The sequence below is a fragment of the Centrocercus urophasianus genome, unplaced genomic scaffold, assembly GCF_019232065.1.
Source record: "Centrocercus urophasianus isolate 14NV4802_14NV808 unplaced genomic scaffold, USGS_Curo_1.0 seq_17, whole genome shotgun sequence".
Lineage (NCBI taxonomy): Eukaryota > Metazoa > Chordata > Aves > Galliformes > Phasianidae > Centrocercus > Centrocercus urophasianus.
Genome location: NW_024884722.1, coordinates 23,159,321 through 23,182,952, shown reverse-complemented (window position 1 = coordinate 23,182,952; position 23,632 = coordinate 23,159,321). Strand labels below are relative to the sequence as shown.

Here is a 23,632-nt window from a genome sequence, read left to right as displayed (position 1 = left end):
GAATAGGGAGGAAAAATGGCATTTGGCTTTCATGTATTGGCTACTGCTGGGAATATTAGAATTGATTGTAGTAATCCGTGTACATTCTGAAAATAACTGAAACCTCCTGACACCTAGAAAAGCTGCTGTTAAGTCACTAATTAAACTTAGCAAGACAAAAAGTCAGAAGAATCAGAGTGAAACTGACTCGCTGCCCAAGCACAAATTGTATATAGGACACCTGTGTTATTTTTATCTACATTTCCACGCACTGAGGAGGACTGTAGCTTTGCATCAGTTTCTGACAAAGTTAATTGACCTCTTGTTTCTCAGTATAAATAGGCAACTTCTGTTGAGATAATGCAGAAGAGGCCTCCATGTCTAATTGAGGCTTATGATGTAATTCTCCTTGTTCCCATGAAACCTAATAACATGCATTCGACTCTAATTTTCCCTTTCTGGAAACACCTACCCTCATTTTCAGAGCTACAAGTTGCCTGCTCGCATCCTGTGTTTCAGATGTGGATACATGCATTCACAAATGAAAAATCAGCAAATCTATGAAATGTAACTTTGGATGGAAAGGATGTTCTCCAGAGCATCAAAATTCCATAACAATTCAGACTCAGGTTTTAACCCTCACACATCTACTATTTAGCAGCAAACCTGGGGCCCTCTGCTGAATTTCAGGACAAGTGTGTTTTGATCCCTTTCACCTCAGCCCTGTGAGCGTTACTATAATTCTGCAGTATGCATGCATCATAGTACAGGGAATTTATTTTCACAATTCTTTTCTGTTCTGATCCCTCTGTTAGCACTTTCATTTGAGATACCAACTCTGTTGGTTTATCTGCTCTGAAGAATTAGGACTGGACTGAAGCCATTGAGCTATTTTTTTATACGTGACCTAACTGCATGATACTGAACTCAGAAACAATAGAATAGTTTTCGAACTTGAACAGAGAACTTGAGGTTTCTCGGCTGGAATACAGCAGCTTTAAATGGAAGAAGTCAAGAAGGGAGTTCAACAAACCAAAGTAGCTGCAACATTTGCTCTTCAGCACAGTTTCATAAGCAGAAGCTTAATCTCAGAGGAATAGAAGTCATTAGCCATGTAAGAGTATTTCTCAGAGAAGTCAGGTCTTTGATCTACCATGTAAATACCACAGAGCCTTACTAATTCCCATTTTGCTAATCTGCAAACTGGATAATTCTCCCAGAATGTAACTGCTCTTGCCTCACTTCTCAGGAAAAATTTAATAAGCTCTTGTATTATCAAGTACTTGCTATATTTACAAACTATACTTCAGTACAATTACAAACAAAAACCACAGTAATAACACTACTACTTTTTTTCTAGAATGTTGTCAATCAGAGGACATCACTTAATAATAAAGACTAAGTTTCATTGCACCCACTGATAGAGAATAAAAACATGATGCCCAGGCATTTACAGCCATGCAGAAATACACCTTTCTCTGGGGCAAGAGTTAAGCCACCCACTGAGGGACACACCTGTAAAGTCATTTAGGATAATCTGGTCCCTTGCCCTGATACGTGTGTTGCAGCAGAGGTATAACAAAATGGATTTCACATGATGAGCTGAAGCTCTGAGCAGCAATGCCTAACTCTGCTACAGGATCTCAGCGGAAGGGAGGGAAATAACAGTCCAGGCAACAATCACTAAAGAAACACTAAAACCCAGCTTACATGACTACTGTGTCCATTCCTGAGCAAAGGAGCTAGAAAGATGATAAAGAAAAGATGGCTCTGTTCTCATGTTCTGACTGCGTTTCGCTCCTACTTAGCAACTGAAAAATTTGTGATTCAGTGCTCTTGGCTTTGTTATAGTAATCATTCATCTGTTTGAAAACCTGGAAAGTTTTATCATCTGTCATCAGTTTTGCAGTCATTGGAGCAAATGAACCATATTTTGCATGCAAGATACATTTTTCTTCAAATGCCTGCAAAAAGCACATATATCACCTTGTAATCAATTTGAGGATTCTGATGGTGTGAACAGTTGGTCTTTTCTCTGAGCTGAACTGAGTCATATCTTATTTCTTGCAAAAAGAACAGTCTCTGGTTTCATATTTTTAGAATTGTCAGTATAATTTAGTTATTCAGAGTATCCCAGTCATTTGAAAAGGTATTTCCACTGCTTGGATTTAGTTCTACCTTTCTCAAACTGGCAATGCATGGACAGAGGATCTCAGAAGTCATAATCTAATGCAAAGGTGTTTGCAAAGCAGCTAAAAGTTTGATTGATCCACGAAATGTCAGCCGCCTGCTCAAGTGGCAGGATTAATGACTCAGGTTTGCTACATAGTAAGTAATGTAGCAGGACGAGCTTTTAATAGAATGAGAGGGAACAGAAGGAAAATAGACAGAAAAAATGAGGAAAGATGTATATTGTGGCAGGCCATGAATGCTTAAGGGAACACACAGTGCTCAATGATTTAGAGAGAACTGCATGGCAATAAATGTGGCAGTCACCAATTGCCTTACTAAAAGATATTTCCTCTAACCAGATGAATCTTATATGAAAAGTCTCGTGTAGAATTTCAGAACTGGAGCCACACATATTTTGATTTCCTTTTGAATGTCCATGAGAAGGCAAAGTGACAAACCTGCGTAACAAAGGAATCCGACTGACTCACTGACATTGAGAGTAACAATTTGCATGAACAAAGATGTAAAACCTACCTTGGTTTCCATATTCGGTGGAGTTGTTGCCTCCTGGAGGAGGTGGGAGGGATGGGTAAGGTGATGGTCCAGGACCCAAAGCTGCAATCATCTCCATCACATTTGGCATGATCATCTGGCTTGGACTCATGGTCTTAAATCTTTTGGAGGGAATGCCATCTGGGTCATCTTTGATGTGAATATCTGACTTTATAGGGACTGGCCTCCAACTGCATGTTGGATCAATGGTAACTTCTTCAAACTCTGAGCTGTAAAATAACACGAGAATTTTAGCACATCACTTGCTCTTCTGTTTCCTGTCAATTCTGCTGATATTTCCCTAAGAAACTGATGGTAACAAATGTTTTTAAGTGTTCTAGTATATACAACCTCAAAATCTTTCACTCCTCAAGTGTGCTGAAAGCGAATTTTAGAAATGGCAACTGTGAGAGCACATTTCTGTTTATATCCTCACAGTGAAATCCAAATGTATCTACATATGAATCAGAAGGTCTCCTTCTAAACACAAGAAAACATTTCATCCTCCATTCTCATTCTTCCTTCTGCTTCACTGATGAAGTTGTCATCAGGAGATGACCCAAACAAGATCTATTAAGCAGGCAGAAAGAGACACTATTATTAGCTATGCTCACTGATATTACTAGCTTCACCAAGAAGCCATGAAACAGAATACTCAAGTTCAATCATTAACACCTTCTTTGGCATGACTGTCTCAGCACTCAATAAAATATGTCCCAGTTACTTAATCTTGGATATCAGAAATATCAATTCACTTACTTCTGTATAGCGTTGAGAATACCCCACATGTACTGGTCAACCTCCAAGCCCTCCAGCAGAGCAGTTTTACTAGAAAAGGAAAAAAAAAACAAACAAAAATCCAACTCCTTCATATTAGAATATATCTTCATATATTTAAAAGAAGGATAGGTTAGTGATGGAATCAGCAGTCTAAGATCTACCAACTATCTCTTACAAGTAACTTATAATGACTTGGGAGAAACAGCTTCAGCTCTACATCTGCTTTACGAAGATAATAGTTTTTAAAATCAAACAGGTTAAATAAGGGTACATGCATACATACATATGTAGATCTGTGTATGTCCACTAACTGTCCACATCTTTGTTGATTGTTGATTTTATTGAATTGTATTTCAGATATAAAGTCTCTTCAAGCACAGATCTCTCCTGTGGCCATCATCTATAACTACTAATTTTTAAAAATTGCATCTGTGCTGTTTCCTTGAGCTACGCAGTAATATGTCTTCAAAATAACTGCATATTATAACAGTTTTACAGAGCACACATGGGGACAGAACAAAACAGTAACAGTGATGACTTAGTTACATCGGCTCTAAGATCAGAATGTAGGTGCTCATACTTAGAGAAAGAGGATACAAATTTTAGCCTGAATATATCAATACATAAACTATGAAGTAACTGCTATCTTTTAACACATCCAATTCTTATTTTTAGCCAAACTCAAAAGATTAAAAAGCTTGAGGTAATTCAGAGAAATCATCTGAGCTTTAGGATAGCTATGAATCACAGATGGTCAAGCTTATCTCAAGTCTGTGACGTTCACAGAAGCAGATAAAATGGACAATGGCCACATCTATTCAACAGATAACATTGGCTGACACAGATGGGCAGAGGTGCTTGCAAATTGCTACAGCTACAGATGCTCGAGCTTAAGAGCACTGGCTCTCAGCTGAGGCTGTAACCAGGTCATAACCATGTGCACTAAGCACAGCAGGTTACAGACATTGAATGGGCTTGCAGACATTCTGCGAGTCTTTTTTTGCTCAGTTAAATGTGACCACTTTAAGGCATTATCTTCTGTTTCTTCTGCAGTATGCAAGTGCTCTGGTCAAGACATAAGGTTGAAAATATACTGAGGTATTTTCCTTTTTCTGTAAGCAATTTCTCCCAACTTTCGTAGTAGCAGCTTCTTGGAAACATTTCAGCTGTTTAAAATCAGCCTTATTCTGAATTGGAATCTTTTCTACTTTCTGCTTTTGCCTTCATTTGCACTTGACATTGACCCTGGAGGATCCTACTGGCACATGCTGCAGCCTCCAAAATTCCCATTCTCCTTGAACACTGGCGTTAACTGCATTCCTACGTGACTCAAAGCACAATGCCTAAGACAGTTATTTGGCATCCTTAAACCACCAAACTCAACTGGATATTGAGAATTTTAATATTTAAATATTTGAAGTTTACTAATTTGAGCATTACAACATGAAAATTACAAAAGTAACTCCAGAATAGACTATCTATTCTTTTATCATGGTATGTTGCTATCAGCTCCTTGTTTATACTTCATAGTCTAGAGGAAAATCAACTCCCAGTTCACCAGTTTCATGTAGATATCTGTCTTATCACTACAAATATTTGAGCTTCTTTTGAACTCTACACAACACAATGGTATCCTGATGAGAGCTAGCAGACAATACGCTCTGTGAGAAAATGTCCTGTTAACTGTTTTTGAATTTCTAAAAAATCCAGGGTGTTCCCTCAATTCATGCAGTACTGAAGAACTCTCACTGGACTTTAGGTAAATGTTATGTATTTATATATCTCATTTTCTACCACTTCCTTTCTCTCCCTTCCAAATAAATTATCTTTTCTTCATTACCTTCAATATTACTGAAATTTGGTTAAATCACCTACAGCAGCATTTCACATAGCATAGTTGCACTTACTTGCATACTGGACACCTCCAAGTTCCTCTTTCACAGTTCAGTTGTAAGTAAGATTCCAGATCAAAGCACTATGTATCAGAAAGAAAGAAAGGAAGAAAGAAAGAAAGAAAGAAAGAAAAAAGAAAACAACAAAAAAAGAGAAAAATCAAAGGAAAATACTGTATTAACTGAGTCAGACAAAAGTAAAACTGCCATGAATAAAACCCTACTAGAACTAACATCTAAACCAAGTAGTGTACTTGTCTCTACATTCAACAGAAATACATATATGTATTTAACTTCTTATATTGATAGACAAAAAGGAAATCTGTTAAGCTCTCTCTTACAATAATGTGTTACTACACATGGTGGAGGGAACACTGTAATGTCATTGGCATTTACTCACTTGTACATGCTTGCAATCATGACCCCTTGCTGGGAGCTGAATCCGCCGGAATGTGATCGGACACTTCAGAGACACTTTAATGGCTGTTTGCTCTACTCCATCTTCCCCATTTAGTGTTGCATTGCCAGAGGAAGCTGCTACACTACTGAAGTTCCTCTTTACTGTTTAGGAAGAAGGCATGCATGAGAAAATACATATACTCTTTAAATCCTAATGTAGAAATTTGAAAGACCAACAATTCATCCTTTACAGGCTACTCTAACAGACAATTTATCCACATGAGCGTATGCTGCATAATCTTGTGCTGTACAGACAAACCATCACACACATGGATATCAGCCTCTGTCTCAACTATAGCAAGTACTACACATGCACTTAAAGCAGCCCTAAATGAAAAAGGAGAAGAATTTTTTAATGCAACTCTTTGGAATAGGAGAAAAACAAATATGGGGGAAATGCAGACTATCCCAGGACAGAAGAGCCATCATTAGGGACTAAGTTTGTGTTCTTGGTATTTTGTTACCCCACCCAAACAGACTTCAAAATTTGAGTACCCCAAGGTTTTAATCTATGCACACAATATTCTGGAAATTCTTAAGTGTAATTTAAAGTTTTCAGTAGGCAAACAAATCTGGTGTAGAAATAGTTAATCACAATTTAACGTAGGCATTTTAAGAAAGTCATCACCCACAAAAAACAAAACTCACTCTTGGTGATACAATGTTCTGCTGGGAGGAGGCGTTTCTTTAATAGACCTTGAAGTACAGAGCGAACTGATGGCCGGTGTACTAACTGCAACACGAACAAGTGTGACTGAAAGAGAACATGCTTTGTTACCACGAGAACCAAGCACACATGGTACATAAGCTGCTGAACAGAGCTGCATTCTTCCCTTGGATGCATAGCTTCAGAAGGCATCTAATGCATAAATATGAAAGCTGGTGCTGCCCTGCTGAGTGCACGCACTCCCATAGGGATATATTGAATGCTGTACAGTATCTTGTTCTGTTCCCCAGGAGCACAGCATACAATAGCTTTAGAAAAAAAAGAAAAGATGTTCTGCATTTTCTTTCTCTTTAATATTCAGAATATGGAGGGCTGATATATTCATCTCTGACACTTGGGTTTATTCCTAAGACCCTGGATTCTTTGACATAATCTAGACTATCTGCCTGCCATCACACTATGTTATAAGTTGCACAATTTGCCATTGATCTGTCTGCAACTCACTGAATCCTCCTTCCCACACAGAGTCGTAAGAGCCTGCTGTGGATTTGCAGGATGCTGCCCCGGCTTTTAGCCAACAGATAAATGGTATTAGGCACAGATACTTCAATGTGAGGTAAAGCAAAATGTGTCAATGGCTCCCCATTAAAACGCCTCACACTGTGACCTTGGGAGAGGTAGCAGCTTGCTTTCTTGTCAGTAACAACAGAGCAATTAAAAGCTCAGACTGTAATGTGCGGAACAGTCTGCATTAAAAATATAATACTTGTATCTGAAAGCAACTAAACCATGCAAAAGGAGAAAGGGGGAAGGTTTCACGGGATATGAATTTTTCATCTGAAAATCACTATCAACAATGAGAGTGCTGAAGTTATCACGACAAATCAATTGCAGTTTAATCCTCTACGTAAATGAAATTAGTACTGGATAACAGTCCACACCACAACAATCTACTCCCTTAAAATCCTTCAGCCACTTTGTAACTCAGGCACACACTAAAGAGCTTGGAGAGCAAACTCCGTTCCTCCCCTGGGCCCCCAAGTCCTTTCAAACTCACTGAAGGGACACTGCTACAGTCTGCAATAATTCTGCAGCACAAAAAAAAAAAAATCAGCATTAGTACTCTGCCTGTGTCAACACCATTAAACAAGAGCCCTACCAAAAAAAATCGTGGGAAAAAAAAAAAAGAGAGAGGAAGGCTTTTTCAGCCAAGGCGACATTTTCAAACTGTACTAAATAGCAGAGTCAGCATCAGCAGCTGCAGCCGCAAGCTCGATGTACTTACACAACAACATGCTGTGACTGTAATTTGAATCGTGTTTCTTCCTGGCTGGCAGACATGCTTTAGGTGCAGAGGTTTATGAGATGTCTTGTTGTCACCACGTTCGATGGTAAGTGGGGTTGCATTAACGCTGACCTGGACTGAAGCTGGCCAGTTTGTGTTCATTTGTCTGTCTTCATGGTGATAGCACTTGAACTGTAATTCCAAGTCAGACCTGTACAACAACCAATAAATCTTCCTTTAACTTTTCTTGCACATTGCAGAGGGAGGTCTTTTTTGTTGCTAGGAACGTTTTTTCTTGACCAATCAGACTATTCTTCTAGAATTATTCCCAATAAAAGATATAACATACTTTCATCACAAAAACCCTTAACAGAAGAAAGTCATGATGAATTAATGATGCAAGCATGCCACAGAGTTGTTAATATTTTACACTTATAAAGGACTTTCCAAGGAAACATCTCAAACCACTTTGCAAAAACAGACTGTGAAATGATCCTCAAAAAAAAGAAATGTTAAAACGATAGGTTTTTCATGTCTGAGTGAAAAGTAAAGAACAAGAAAGTTATACAATGCAGCAGACTGTGTTAGAAGATTCCAGATCTTTCACTATTTCAGGGCATTTGAACAAGGTTTTGAACAAGTGCTTGTCAGATGTAGTACAGATACAGCTATTCCAGCCTTAGAACAGGTAAATCGACTAACAGAAAATGACCTCTGTTTCTCACTGCCTGTATGTCTTTGATTCCAAATTATCACAGCTGTGGATTAAACTTACCCAAGTTACAATTTCTTTCAGAGTAGGATTCCCTTCCTCCCTCTACTAATAAATATCACATGCTATTCTGCACCTCAAAATAAAAAAAAAGGGAGTGGCTAAAACTAAATTAATAAAAATTAAATTGGTAGAGATTATGACTTCTAAGTGTCGCACACAAATGTCAATGTGCTAGAAAAGAGCAATATGAAGAAGAAATATAAAAGAACATAAGGAACTGAACTGAAATGCTGGAATTCTGCTGTTTGTGATAACTAAAACATTCTGCCCAATGTTTATCTTTTATGCTTGAAAACTCAGGTGCTCATTTCTTCATCTTGTGTGGAAGAATACATCTTTGTAAGATCCACAAGGAACAGCTCATTCAGATCATCATCATAACTGCCATTTTCCTTATCAGAAATAGAGATTTGAATTGTGACTTAATACTGTCTTTTCTAGATTTCAAAACATCTAGATTTAGTATTGGATAAACATGTTTTTTTTGTTTTGTTTTTAGTAAAGAAAAGCACAGAATACAAATTAAGTGACCATTCAGCATAATCCTTCTATATCAAGTGTTCCTAGATGTTTTTTTTCTAGTATTTTACTCATAAGTTTTGAAAGATCTCTTCAAGATCTACTGGAAATTCTCATCTCATGAGAACATACAGCAACCACTGAAACCCAGAGGGAAGTGCCTCTAATATAAAACCCAAATGGATTATGTGCATTCCTGAGAACTCTGGCCAGGTCTGCTGAAAGTCTCAGGGTGAGAACAGAGATTAGGAGACCTTCGTGTTCTTAGCACACAGCCCCCCAGCAGGTCTCTGCTAATAACTAAGTAGTGCTAAGATTGAGCCAGCTTCAAGCCAGCTTCAATTTCTTGCTTTCAATCTTCTGCTTCTCATAACCATGAAAAGTTCCCAATGGGGACAAAAACAGTTCGTTATGGGTGTACATGTGAGAGGTTCTGCTGAATATTTTAACTGGCAGAAAAATATTCAGAACTGGCTCAATTCCATCATCTCTATAAAAACAAAATCTTTCCACACATGTGGCTAATTCATTTTTTTGGAATCCATCCAACCCTAAGGTACATTTGCAATGACTTTGTTACAGGACCATCCGTTCTCCCCACCACTGACAAGCTTTTCAAAACAGTAGACCTGAGCACAGTTTACCTACGAGTCTTCATTAAAATGAGTTTAAATAAAGGCTGTGTGTTTGGTGAGCTAAGGAAGAAAGAACGAACAGAAAGAAAGAACAGATATTAAGAAACAGCCTCATGCCTCAGTGCAGCACTATAAATCTACTGAATGAGCCAGCACAATCCCCAGTAGTGATTACTTATTAATAAGAACCAGCAAATAACTGCCAAAACTCCCTCTGCTTCCAGTACTCCACGATAATGAAATTCAAGTAAGCAATAACTGACCTCAAAGTTAGGTGTTAATTATTGGATGTGGTCTGTCTGAAATCTCTCTCACTTCTAACCCCCAGGCTACCTCAAGTTTGGGCACTGTGGCAGCAAACCACTCTTGTATCCTATGACCAGTCCCAGCTTTAGAGCCAGAGTCCATCCTGGGGGCAGAGAACCCAGCACATCTCTCTGCTACCCCGGAACACCTTGTGCTTTGTCCATGCCATAAAAACAGAAGTCTCAAACAAATTCCAGTAAATGGGAAGAAGGTCCTCAGGTGGAAAAAGCTGAAACTACAAGTTATTAGTCCCATTTAGGCCAGGGTGTATTTGATCCAGGCTCTGAAGAAGCTGAAAGTAAGGAAGGCATAACTGAAAATGTGCTGAAGATGCAGTGTTTTACCACCTCAACTGCTACACCCGTAAAACAATCTCTGTACAAGACAGTGAGCGGCTATCCAAGCTCCACAGTGCACAGAGCTTCACACATTGCAATCAGAAAACTGAAATACTGTCCGAGAAAAACAGGAGACAGAGTTATTTGGCAGGATTTGAAAACATAGAAAAAGAAATCTGGCTCTGATTGTAAGCTGATCAACATGTTGAAAGCAGCACATAAGCTGGAATCACTCATGCAAGTCCAAATTAAATTCCTATCACCTAGGAAAACTATTTTTCTGTACAGGAAAGTAGCATTTGCTGTAATTGAAAAACAGAAGACTTTATGTATGGGAAGCTATGTTCTATATTTCTGATCCATCCTTATTTGGGGATTCACAGAAAAGAGGGGATGTATGAAATCAATTTCAAAACTTTGGAGGATTTAAGCAGTTTTCTCTCCAACTGATGCTATCAGGCATCTAAACTGGGTTCTTCTTTAGCATGTTATTTTTAATTATCAGATATTCAGCCATTTAATTTTAGCTATACCTGCAACTAATATTTCACAGGTCACAGAGCACCTAGTGCTTCAGAGTCTGCTACATCAAAGTTTGAACCAATGTTTGTCACGCACATCCTGCACTCATTCTACCCAGAGCAGAAATGATGAAATGGTTACAATGACTTTTCAGAGTGTGCTATCAGCAAGGAAATGCAACATCCATCAGGAAGTATTTTAGAACACGCTGCCTTTGGAAATCAGCAGGTGATACCATCTTTGAGCATAAAGGGGACTTTTCCTAGCTAGGCCACAATTTTTGAAGTGAAATGGCAAACCTAAATGAAGTTCACACCGCCTGCCAATTTTCCATCGCTGGTGCAAGACTTCTTCACAACAAGACTCAGCTTACCTCCACATCAGCGTTTGATGAACAGTTGGCCGTAAGTGAAAGACATGGTTACTGACTGCCAGGTTGTGTTCCAGCCGGAAGGGCTCCAACACAACACCATCCCTCACGGGAAATGTCAGACGCAGCTCATCATTGTGGTTGGCTGGGATCGAAGAGGGAGAGAAAGCATGAACTTTCCCTTTAGCATCTGCAGTGCAATAATAATGTGTATATTTATACAGAATAGTAACAAATGGCACAGCGATCTGCTACTGGGTTTAACTTTGCATGTTCATACACGCACAAAAGAAAGACACAAGTAGCTACAGGATCTAGTCAATGCAAGTGAAAAGGCTCAAGCTGATAACAATGGAAAACCCGACTCTTTTATTCTCCTTTTATTCTGGGCAACAATGTGGCAAGAACTTGTGTTTTTATCACTGCATCGGTTTGGTGTCCAGCCTTACTCTCTCAGCAAAAAGACTGACAACTCTTGATTATGGCCAACAGCAATGATGTTTAGCTATTTCTTCTGCTTTGAACAGGGAAAAACATTACCCAATTAATTTCAGCTGAACCTTTCCCAAGATCAAATATACTAGCACACAATTGCTACTTGATCTAGTAACACAAGATTTTGTGGTAATTTGCAGCTAAACAGTGCAGGCCAAATGCCTTTAAATACTATGTTTTTGCCCAAACAATACTGCAATCACTTTCTTCTACTTCATTTTTCAGCTATCCTGAATTCCAAAGACTGGCTGCAAAGTGCTAATGCAGCAGAAGTCCTTTTTAGGAAACAAAGATTCTCCCAATTCCCTAGTAAGTAATATCTCCTACTGTTCATCAGTCACAGCAAAACATCAAACATCTTGTGCTATTATAGAGCCAGAGAGATCTTGTTATTCCTTCCCTATTCCCAGCCAAATGTAGCTGTGAGGTTGAGCGACTTTGAAAGGAACATATATCAATTTTTGGCATGCTACTGAATATTCTTAAGCCTGTATGGATCACAATAGAGACAACACTATAAATATTCACATCATATGCCATTCTGCCGTTATGTTCAATGAATGGCTTTGCCCTTGAACAAAATATACCACAATAAAAGTTCATACAATCAACAAGCCTACCAAGCACACATAACACAACTCGAAATTAAATGTTTTATCATCAGGAAGCGTATCAAAGGAATACTTTGAAGAAATGTGTAAAGAATACTTTAGCACTGAAGAACTTCTTGGGATGCTCTATTTTAGGAGGGGACAGTAATCCTTTCTTTTCCTTTTTCCTCACTCTGTAGAGTCTGTGCTGTGCAGCAGGGCCATGCCACCTATTATAACTTAGCAATCTGAGCCTCTCCCAGAGCAGCAATCAAACCTGGTTTCCAGACTGAAATGTATGTGGCAAAGAATGAAGGGACAATAAATGACAGGAGGAGTATTCTGGTTGCTACTACTCACTTGGAGGTGGTGGTAAAGCACTGATATTTGGCTTAATGTCAGGCGGGAATGGTGGTTTGACATCCTGGTTAGGTGACAGGTATGGAGGAATATTGCTCCCTGGAGTCATAGGTGGCGTGGGATTTCCTGGAACAGGTGAATGAGGGTAATTTGCCACAGGTACAGGCCTTGATGGCTAGAAAATAAATAACATCACATTGTTATTGCAGTCTGAAAGTAACAATAATAAGCTCTGTGAATTGTACTGTTATTAAACATCAACGACTACAAACAAAGAGGGAAGGCTCTTCTGTCTCCAGAAGGAAGAGAAACCACAGGATGTCCCATGAGGCCTTCAGGGAAGAGGCAGACCAGAAGAAGTAAGCAGGATCTGGATCCAGCAGACCAGCCAGTTTCATTCAGGCAATGACCAGACAAAAACCAAGGCTGCTAACACGCTAACTGCATTCCACCGAACGCTCTCTTTCCACAACCATTTCAGTTTCTCCACACCATTCCAGCCCATCCAGCCCTTTGCACCTCTTTAGTTTGCTTCCAAAAAGGCCCCAGTGCTCAAAAGCCTACATGAAAAACAAAATCCAGGGACACAGAATTAGAATGTCTGTGACCCTTTCTCTTCCATCTACCCTTTTTTTTCCACTCCTGTCCAATTCACCTACTCAGAACAAAGGCTCTGAGGCTCAGGGGATCTATTTTATTCTACACATCCACAGTTTGACTCTGTTCTCTGTCTGCTGCTAAATGAGACTAGCTAAAAGAAAACAGATGGTTAATTATATATAGTAGTTCTAGTATTAAAACGCCATTGGTTTTGCTTCTTGCAATTAAGGGGAAGGGTAGAGTTAATAGAATAAACCAGTAAGAATAATGTGCAAGATGATGATACTAAACAAAACTGCAACTGCCTGGCACCCTCTTTTAATAGCTAGTGTACCTTAAGTACACACATAACAGAGCATCACAAGATGAACATCCTTACAAGCAGCCAAAATATGAGGACTTCAAATCTGATTCCACATCTAAATGCCATGCTGCTAAGTAAGGTACTCTGATGTACCCAAGAAGAGAATTATATTCTAAGTCTTTACTTTTCCATCCTACATTTCTGTGTGTGTGTGTTCTTTTTTTTTCTTTTCATTAAAACATACAGTTCCTGTCTTCACAGCCATTATAGTCCAAAGGTTTAGGCTTCATCTACGGAATTTTTATTTTTTTCCCTAGCCAGAGATAATCTCCCTTCTTGACAATTTATTTTCTAACTGTTTCCCTGAACGGTCTATATTTGAATACAAAATGCATTGCAAAGAGCATAAATCCCCCATCAGAACTATTCCATAAAAAAAAAACTTCAAACCCAGCCAAAATAAACAAATGTAAAATATATATTTTAAATCTGTCACTTCAAAACTTCAAAGGAATCTTCTGCTGTTATTTTGGCATAATTGACCGCACTAGAACTGCAGCGGTTGTGTTCTTCTCCAAAAGCTGCTATGATGCAACAGGATTTCATGGGTCATGCTGCAGTGGACAGCTTGGCTGCACATAGAGCAGATACTCTATAGAAAAGGGTTTGGGGTTTTTTTTTGGCTCCTTTTTCAGTGGTGTGTTTTCTGTGTGATTCACACAAGAAATTCCAATCCAAGACAAATTTGCACCTTCCAATCTCCAAAATGAGAAAGTAACCTAGAGCTAATGTTTTAAGAGCAGATCAGACCATCCACAGTCCTCTCAATTTTTATATTCACTGAAGTATCCGTGTGCAAGAGACGTCAAACTTCAGAAGGTCTTCAGTAAAACTCAACATGGATAATCAGAAGCAATCGGGATAATTCCATAAAAAAGGTTTTATACAACACGCAAACAATTCTACTTTTTGCCCAAAACAAACAGCACAGGAAAACAACAACAACAACAACAAAAAACCCCAGAACTAACAAGAAAAACAACCCAACAACAGAGAAAACAGGGAGAAGTGGGCGGAAGTCATGCAAACTTCAGTACTGAACATGAATTCTACAGCTGGAACGGCTTTTAATTTTGGTCTGGTTTAACCTCACAGTGACCACTGCAGGTCTGAAATTGGGATGCTGCAATGTGGAATTTGTTTATTACAAATTTCCAAAGCTGTATTCTTGTAGTTTGTCAATAAACAGGTGAAAATTTTACAGCTGCATCCATTATGTACTTATTTTTACAAGCTATATTTAAAGTGAAACCAAGAGCTCCTAAGGAGCCGCAGTAACATTCAGTTTTCTTTATGAACCGGTTTGAAACTGTAATCCAACTTGTCTGATAAACTTGTTCCTGTGATATCTAGAACATAAGTATAAGCACTGTATTTTTTTCTGTCTTTCCTTCAATGATGTAAAAGCAGTAGCTAAGAAGCCATAAATATGACTCCATCCACAAATGTCTACTGGAACGAGAACTGATAATCTAAAAATGCTTACCTTGTAATACTGCCCCATGTTGACTGTTGGAGGAGGGTACTGCCCTGTATTCTGCTGGCTTGGCATCCTCTGTCCAGGATAGTTGGGAGATGTAAGGGGTCTTGGAGGATTGGGAGTGGGATACTGACCAGGCTGGTTTGGAAACTGGCTATTTGGTCCGTACTGCTGGTTTCCATAATTTGGCTATTTCACAATAGAGATGAAAGAAAACAAAACAAAGATCTATTTCTGGCAAGCAACTGTTCTGAATTGATTGTTAGTATATATTACGTGGTAGATTCAATACAGAACAAAATCAAATCTCCAAGTGAATATTCCTTCATTTAGCGTCACTCTTGCCTAAACGAGGGCCCTGATGCTTGGAAGTGCATATTCACTCAGAAGAGTGAAAGTCCCAAGCAGTGATAAGATCAAATACATACATTTTCCCCTGCATCTCAACACACACACACACACACACACACACACACACACACACACACACAACCCTTATGGTGTTGTTAAGTCCCCACAATCCTCTGTTTATGCTACCCTTATGGTTCAAAAGAAAATTCTGGTTTCAAAAAGAAACCTAGAATTGTAAAAATGTGAAATGTTCACAATATCTCTGTTTTTACATGCACTACCAGCACCATCCTTGTATTTCCTTTTCCAGATGGAGAATGGAAGCACAGAAAGAAAAAGTACCTTAAAAATATAGTAATTCTGGAATGTGCACAGAATAACACATTCTTACTGCTCAACACAGCTGCCACCCTGGCCCTGAATGACAGTACCCGAGCTAAATATGATTTGGTATTTGTCACAAACACCTTGCTAACTCTTGTGAGTATTGTGCCCATCTCTCGAATCAAAATAATGAAAACTGTAACTTCAAAGGTAATAAAATGCCAATTTGATGATTAATTGATTAATAAGAAGTCTCCATAAACTAAGCTCTCAAAAACCAAAATACAAATAGCATCGACAGAATTTGCACACTCTCAGACTAGCAAGCATGCAACAGTTAGGCTCCGATCAGTATTAACTTATTGGGAACATGATGATATTCAGTTATGACTACAAAGTTGCTTCTGAAACAGAAAAACAGAAGCCACAGCCTTCCCTAAAACATGAAGTCTGAAGATAAGTATTTTTTACTTTTATAATTTTAGAGTAAGTGGTAGCATTCACTCTACAGAGTGAAAGACCTTTCCAGAGAAACAATTCCTCCTTTTCTTTTTTTTATTATTATTTTTTTTATTCCAGATTTCTTAAAAAGCAGTTTATGCATTAGGAAAAAACTAGTCTTGAATACATAAATGCAGCTCTAGAAATAATGCTTGCTATAATATGTGCATGCCATAGTACTCTTTGCTGTATGTTTTTTATAAACTCTTACTATTGTTTTATTACATTTGGGGAAAAAATAATAATATTGAAAGCCTTACAGCTGAGTTATAGCTATTACTATAGTCTCTGTTTTATACATAACTTCACCAGGAAATTATATCTGAAGCCAGTAACTGGTGACTAGATTTATAAAGACATTTAGGCATACACAGATGCGGACAGGTAATGGATAGAATTCTCAAAAGCACCCACTGCCTAATTCTCACCAATTTTAACAGTAAAATGCCATTGTGCATTTTAAAATCCAAAAGCACATCTGCCTGCACCTTTAGTTGTCTTAATCTCTGTATCATTTTGACCCTAATTATACTGCTCGAAGTTACAATACAAATCACAATGGCAAAAATAATTTTGCATATGAAGCCACTCAGGTCTCACATAACAGCATGAGAACTTAGAAATACTACACTCCAAATAAACTTATATTAGGTAAGTGCTGACACAGAGGGACACGAGCTCAGCATGATTTATATTCATCTAAGCACTCATGAAAATCAAACCTAAAGAAGTTTGGAAAGCATTTGGTCTTCAAAATAAATGTTACTACTATTGGTGTTTATACAGTGTCTGCCCTGTACTTCCTTAGAACAATAAAACCATTCAAGAAAATGCAGACCACATACGTTCTGGGCTCAAATGAAGTATGTCACCCTTCAGCATGTCTTTGAAATTGTCAAGCGAAATAAATCCACACTTGTGAAGGAAGTCTGCTTAAGGTCTATGACTCTACCACCTAGCATGAGAACCTCAAAGTGACATTTTGAAGACTCAGATGGTTTGGGGCCTTTCTTGATTTTAATGACTATAATTTTGACTTACATATCAAGGACCAATCTGAGTACTTCAGAAGCTAAAAATCAATAGCTGCTGTCACTCATATTTTACAAGCAGTTTTCCTATCAAGTTTGGAACAAAGATATAGTTATTGTAGAGTGATGTGTATCATACATTATTTAGCATATAGCAACCTTCAGCCAAAATAATGCTCTATACTAAATAAAATAAACTAGAGAACTTCCTACCTCTCCTGGGTACGGTCTCTTTATGCCCTGTATAGGCAAAGACTGAGGCCGTGGGCCTGGGTAGGCTTGTTGAGGCATCCTCTGCCCATGGGTGCTGAAGGGACTCATTCCAGGAGGCCTAGGTTGGTTCATGGACATGGGTGGCCCACTCATGCTGGAAGGTGTCATTCCTGCTCCCATGCTTGCTGGGTTCATGTTGCCTGGCATTGAAGCAGGGCCACGAGGACCAGGCTGGTTCATAAACTGGTTGTTGTAAGCCTGAGTTGGACCCATCTGGAAAGAGGAACAAACCTTCAACGGAAGAAGAAGAAAAAAAAAAAAGAATAAAATGCGACATGCATTTAAAATGGGAAGAGGGGGCTGAACATGCTTTTGGGGGGAGAGGGGGAAAAGAAAGGGATGTGTTATGTCGCATTTTCCTTTAACGTTCTCCAGTTTTTGATAGGTGGTGATGTTATTTATAATAAAAGCTCACTTAGAATCATACAAGACATAAGAGAGACAGACAGGCACGTCTACAATGAGCAACAGTTTCAAAATGCTAGTCTATAATGGTTAGGCTACAAAGCTCGCTACATACATACAGCACTGTGCTACAATTTGTGCTATCCTTCATTACATCATCTGGCATACGGGCCTATATATTTCAAAACTCTGAGAGGTTTGCTAAAGAGAAAATTTGAAGCAATCGAACCCTTGTTTGTTTTCAGAAAAAAAAAAATATTACAGCAAATCATGATGTGCTGGAGGCTATGGATCACCAGAAATGCATGTCTCACATAGCCGTTCAGGCAGATGGAATTATTAAAAAGCAAATCTCCTTTCTATTGTTGTTTCCTTGTCTGAAGGGAGAAAACAAACTGACTGCAGTTGGCAAAATAAGCAATTACTCAAGCAATACAAAACCTTTTTTGAAATTCTGAAACATTTCACCAGATACTCAAGTTTAGAGGTTCACAGGACTAGCAAAGGCAGAAATAACACATTCATCAGATGTACCCGTAACTTCAGGTAATCTTTGACTGTTTAAAGGGACAATCTATGAAGACAGACTTTTTGGGGAAAAATGGGGCACTTCAACTCATAGCAACATTTATTCCACAAGTTTCTCATAAGCATTTATAACCATGCTCATGCAAAAATATAGGTTGGCACCTAAATAAAATAAAGGGAAGGCAGCCCAGTTCCCTGTGATGGTCCAAATCAGGCAGGTATGAAGTCATAGGGGCTACATTCTTACCGGTCCATACTGGTTCATGTCCTTATTCTGTGTTTCCTGAAGGGCTGCTACAGTGGCTGTTGCCGTAGCTGTTGCTGTAGCAGCTGCAGCTGCAACTGCAGCAGCGGCAGCAGCAGCTGCTGGCTGGGTGAAATCAGCTGGTGGCCTGGTGTGCGGCGGGATGCCCATCCCTGCGGGAGTATTGGGGCCTCCAGGGTAACTGACCAGGAAAAAAAGATAGAAAGAAACAATTGAGACGTGTCTGGTTTTGTTCTGAACTTCTGTGTTCCACATCCAGAAGAACTGTTTCAAAACTATGTTACCAATTCCCAGTGAGAGTCAGCAGGAGGAGGAATTCAGTGCATAAGTGAGATACAAGAGCTGCTCACGTGCCACTAGGACTGCAAGGCATCTCCCCCTGGTTGTTTGCTGGAGGGCACTAAACTGCTTTGCAGCAGCTCTGGAGCTTACTAAGAAATTGAGCTGAAATCCAAAAAGTTAATGCGTGCTCCATTTTGCAATAATTTAGGGGCAGATTGCACAGTAGCATGAACAGACAGCTGCCTCCACAAAAGCACATTCACCCGCCTTGGTGGCAAACTATGCCAAGTGCAAAAGAACTCCTCCCTCAACCTGAGCAGAACAGCTAGGAGAGACCCACTGCAATCAGCTCCTTCCAGATCTCGCACAATTAATTTTGCAGTTCCTAGCCAGGTCTTCCGCTGGTCATAATATAAATGAAACAAAATCCTGTCTTTTCAACTCCAAGACTTCAAGTATCTTTATAAATATGGGTCAGTACTACTGTGTCCATTTTAGAGATGTTAACATAGAGGTACAGAAACTTCATGGTTTGTTCAAGGTCACTCAATTGATCAGTGGCAGAGGTGAGAGATCAAGACATACAAGTCCTAAGCTTATATTCTTTACACGAGAATGGTTACGTTAACAACCTTTCCAGCAGTTTTTGCTGAGAGGCCATAAATAGTGGTTTCTGTTAAGTGGACTTACTACTCTTCTTTACAAAGGACAGACATAGAACATCAAAATTTAACAAAGCCCGGGCTATTACTTTAGACCTATCTTGCAAATGCATTATTTACTTCTCCAAAACAAAACAAATACACAATAAGATCACATCTCTTAACAAAATCTACGCCGCCTCCATTTTTATAATTCTTTTTTTTCCAAAATGCCTGCTGTGTTGCAAGCCTTTGGGCAGAAATACTCCATCCATAAGAATCTACTGTTGCCTAACGCTCAAGTTTATTTCTCCATACAAGCGCATAAATTATGTCATCAATATCTTTCACAACCTGGCCTTATTAAATGTTAATCATTCCTAAGCCTGTGGTCTATTTAACAATCTCTCTTAATTAGAACTTTATTTGGGGGGTTTATTAGAACTAATTGATTGACCTAAGCCATTTCCATTTACTGCGATGAATTCTGTTGTAGTTTGGGTAGCTGATTTCTGAAGCTATAAGAGCAGTATGCATTTTAGTTGACCAGCATAAAATAGCTACTGAGACTTAACACATCAAAATGAGTGTGTGACACTTTGATCACATCACTAAAACAAGCTTCATCAACTATTTACATTCCTTTTCCACCTCACACAGGTATATCTTACCTCCCACCAAAGCCTCCACTTCCAGGGTAGTTGGGTCGCCCATACATGCCCTGCTGTATATACGGCTGAGTGGAGCCTGCCTTGGCTGAAAACTGTTGCTGCTGTCCAGCAAACTGAGGGGAGTTGATTCCCGGGTTGCTGGTAGTCATCCCAGAAGCCATGGGATTTCCTCCTGGGTTCATAGGGTTGTTAGCATTTGCCATTGGATTTCCCAGCACCTGTGAGTAAGAAACATGAGAGTAAGGGGATGTACTTTGAACTACATCAAGCAAATTGTGTTGATTTGATGGAATCAATAAATTAGGATATAACCATCTTGTACTCTGAACTCTAAGCATGTGTCTTGCAGAAGCCTAGATGCACTGGCTTCTGACGATCTCTCCTTTACCCATTTTCAAACTATCAAGAGTCTCTGATATCTAATTCTCCTTCACAGAGGGCAGTTTAAAATCCACTTAGTTAACGAGAGCACTTACTAAAAAGTTTCAATAAAGACCTGCTAGATCCATATTCTTTAGGTGACACGGATTCAATTAAGAGAAAGCACATTCTATATTTTCAGTTTGTTTTGTTTATGTAGGACTTCAAAATGACTTACAAGTATCCAGCCCTACAGACATACTGTAAAGAATGTTACAGATGCAAAAACTATTAGGAGTGTGTATTTCCATGGCTTAGACTGTTTTGTACAATTTGGTTTGCTCAATTTTTTTTTTTTTTTTTTTTTTTTTTTCAATTGAACCAAAGATGATATGACTTTCTTTGAGACGTAAGCATGACGGTACAGGGATTATCTGCATGGAAATCTGCCTGCTGTTTAGGAAGAAATTTAGAAGTTACAATTTTTGCAAAAGACCAAACCACAAGGTGGTGTTGAGTTTATCCAGTTTTGAGATTTGTGATACCAAATCTGTGAGTCCAGCTCATCCCCCTGGGGAGCACGAAGACTTATGGGAAACCTTGCCATTTGTCTCAATCTGCTCTAAACAGCTACAGCCAACCCTCACGTTTCAGAGTTTCACCCTTTCCATGCAGTAATTCTGAAGAAGCATTTTCTTCCTTTTACCAAAGCACTTGTTTTCTTTTGTTGCACATTCCTCTGTAGTATCATGAAGAGCTTAAATAATATAACACTGTTCTTAAGATAGAACAAAACACCGAATCATTTTTTCTTTTTCCATCTTAAGTGTGAAACATTTCTGCAATGGATTATCTTCTCATTTTCTGGCCAGTGCTATTATGGACCTATATGTTTATATTTACTAAACTGTTCCTCTCCCAGATGGGAGACCTTGGTTTTAAAAAGAAATCAACAGTAATAAATGAGGTCTGGTAAGCGTTACCTATCTGTGTTTTTTGAAGGAAGACTGTGCCACAATGTTCACATAACTGCCATGTGACTATCTATATGACTTTGCTCCTGAATGATTACTTTTTAAAATGACTCAATTCACAACATTTTTGTTTTTATTTTTCTAACCAAACTTTTAAAACAAACGAACAGAAAAATTTGGTAAGGGATCTAATAACGTTTGATTTGAGAAACATGGAAAAACCAGGCTGGATTTACACATCAGTTGTGCCCACAAAACATGGCAATGTGTTTAAGGCACTTCATCCATGGTGTGAAAAGGGGCAATGTTGTCTGAGAGTATGACTTGTGTCAAAACCCTTGGAGAGCACACTATCAGAGATAACCCGTATCCTTTTCATTAAAGCTGCTTCCTTCATACAGCCTAATTTTGCACAGCATTATCTTTGGAGAAGAGAAAGAGAAGTAAAGATGGAGAGAATGGAATGAAAATCACAGAAATATGTCTCTTGCCTGGAAGCCAGATCTTGCTTTTACTCCAAGGCATACTGAAATACATTAGCGAAGTTAGGCAGCATCAACAGTGAGGTTGAAGAGAGTTCAACCTACATTTGGTAGTTGGTACCTCGGCATGGAGGTAGAGTTTGCAAACAGATCTCAGAAGCCCACAGTACGCAACAACAGACCCAGGTAAAACCAACAGAAGTTGCCATTTTGAGAATCTAGACAGAAACACTCTTTTTAATAAAAAAACTCAAACTAGAATTCCTAAGAGGTTTACAAAGAGGTGACAAAGTCATGCTTGTAGTACTTAAATATGTGCTATACCCTATCCTGACATATGCATGCAGCTAAGAGGACTGCTGATTGAAGCTCTCAGTCACCTCCTTTCTGATGCTTCCAAAAAGAACAAAACTGGAGGAAAAAAAAAAAAAGAAAAAAAAAAAGAAGAAAAAAAAAAAGCAATAAAGCAGTAAGCACAACAAAGAGAATGCAGACATGTTAATGATTCTAAGAGAATTTTCCCCAAAGCTTTCCATTTTGCAAGCATTAATCAAAACACAAATCTAGCAGGGAGGCAACATAAAAGAGAAGCTTACCTGGCTTTGAGAGGTATTAGTCACACCCCATACCGTGGTGACCACTGATAAGGAACCTGGAGGCTGGTTGGTATTTTGCTGCCAGGGAACAGAGTCGTAAGGGAAAGACCCATCACTGTGAAAACAAACGTTTAGGAGAATGAGATTCTGAAAGGTTAAATGGTGGCAAATTGCTGGTGGGAACACAGGATTAACACCTCACATTACCTTAACTCCCCATTCCTTTTTCCATTCTTAGCTTAGCACTCCCAGAGGCATAAAGTTTCTTCTTTAATAGCAATGTGATCTCACCAAAACCACACGGAACTAATGAATTCCTTGATTATATCAAAATACAGGGCTTTTACCATAAAGGTCTGATACCAGTGAAAGTAAAAATAAACTCAAGGGCAGATTTTCAAACGGGGACACTAAGCCAGTTGCTCAGAAGCACTTATTTTTTTGCAATCCATCTCAAGCTCTTCAACAATCACTTCTTCAGCTGCCTCATAACAATTCAATTAGATTTTGAGACTAGACTGCAGCTCCACTGTCTGCACTGGGTCCTCAAATGGCCAGAAGAGTCTTTAAAGGAATAGCAGTTCAACATCATTTTGAAAAGTAAATTGAAATTCAGATAGTGTTCTCCTACACAACGGATAAGCTGCATGCCAAAAACAGTATTAGCTAATCAGCATGCTAGAAAATCAACTGCAGATATACACCACATCTTTCAGATAAATATGTGGATGAGAAGACTGGGTTTTTCCATTAGTTTTGTCCACAGATACAAGTAAGCATTTCTTACAGTTCTTTTCATAAAAAAACT

At 38.8% G+C, this 23,632-nt stretch overlaps 1 protein-coding gene across 8 annotated transcripts in view; it reads right to left on the bottom strand.

Moving 5' to 3' along the window:
* ZMIZ1 (zinc finger MIZ-type containing 1) overlaps positions 1-23,632 on the bottom strand; it is a 321,213-nt gene that overhangs the window by 10,014 nt on the left and 287,567 nt on the right. For 5 of the 8 annotated variants that reach the window (XM_042818839.1, XM_042818842.1, XM_042818841.1 and 2 more), the window contains 13 exons: positions 22,825-22,939; positions 20,413-20,630; positions 18,801-18,999; positions 17,561-17,851; positions 15,147-15,329; positions 12,697-12,871; positions 11,255-11,441; positions 7,787-7,997; positions 6,483-6,588; positions 5,776-5,936; positions 5,391-5,458; positions 3,463-3,531; positions 2,686-2,933 (listed from right to left, as the gene is read on the bottom strand). In XM_042818839.1, the coding sequence (XP_042674773.1) occupies positions 2,686-2,933; positions 3,463-3,531; positions 5,391-5,458; positions 5,776-5,936; positions 6,483-6,588; positions 7,787-7,997; positions 11,255-11,441; positions 12,697-12,871; positions 15,147-15,329; positions 17,561-17,851; positions 18,801-18,999; positions 20,413-20,630; positions 22,825-22,939 (2,231 nt within the window). The remainder of the gene's footprint in view (positions 1-2,685; positions 2,934-3,462; positions 3,532-5,390; positions 5,459-5,775; positions 5,937-6,482; positions 6,589-7,786; positions 7,998-11,254; positions 11,442-12,696; positions 12,872-15,146; positions 15,330-17,560; positions 17,852-18,800; positions 19,000-20,412; positions 20,631-22,824; positions 22,940-23,632) is intronic. The other 3 variants (XM_042818844.1, XM_042818843.1, XM_042818846.1) reach the window with 3 other exon arrangements.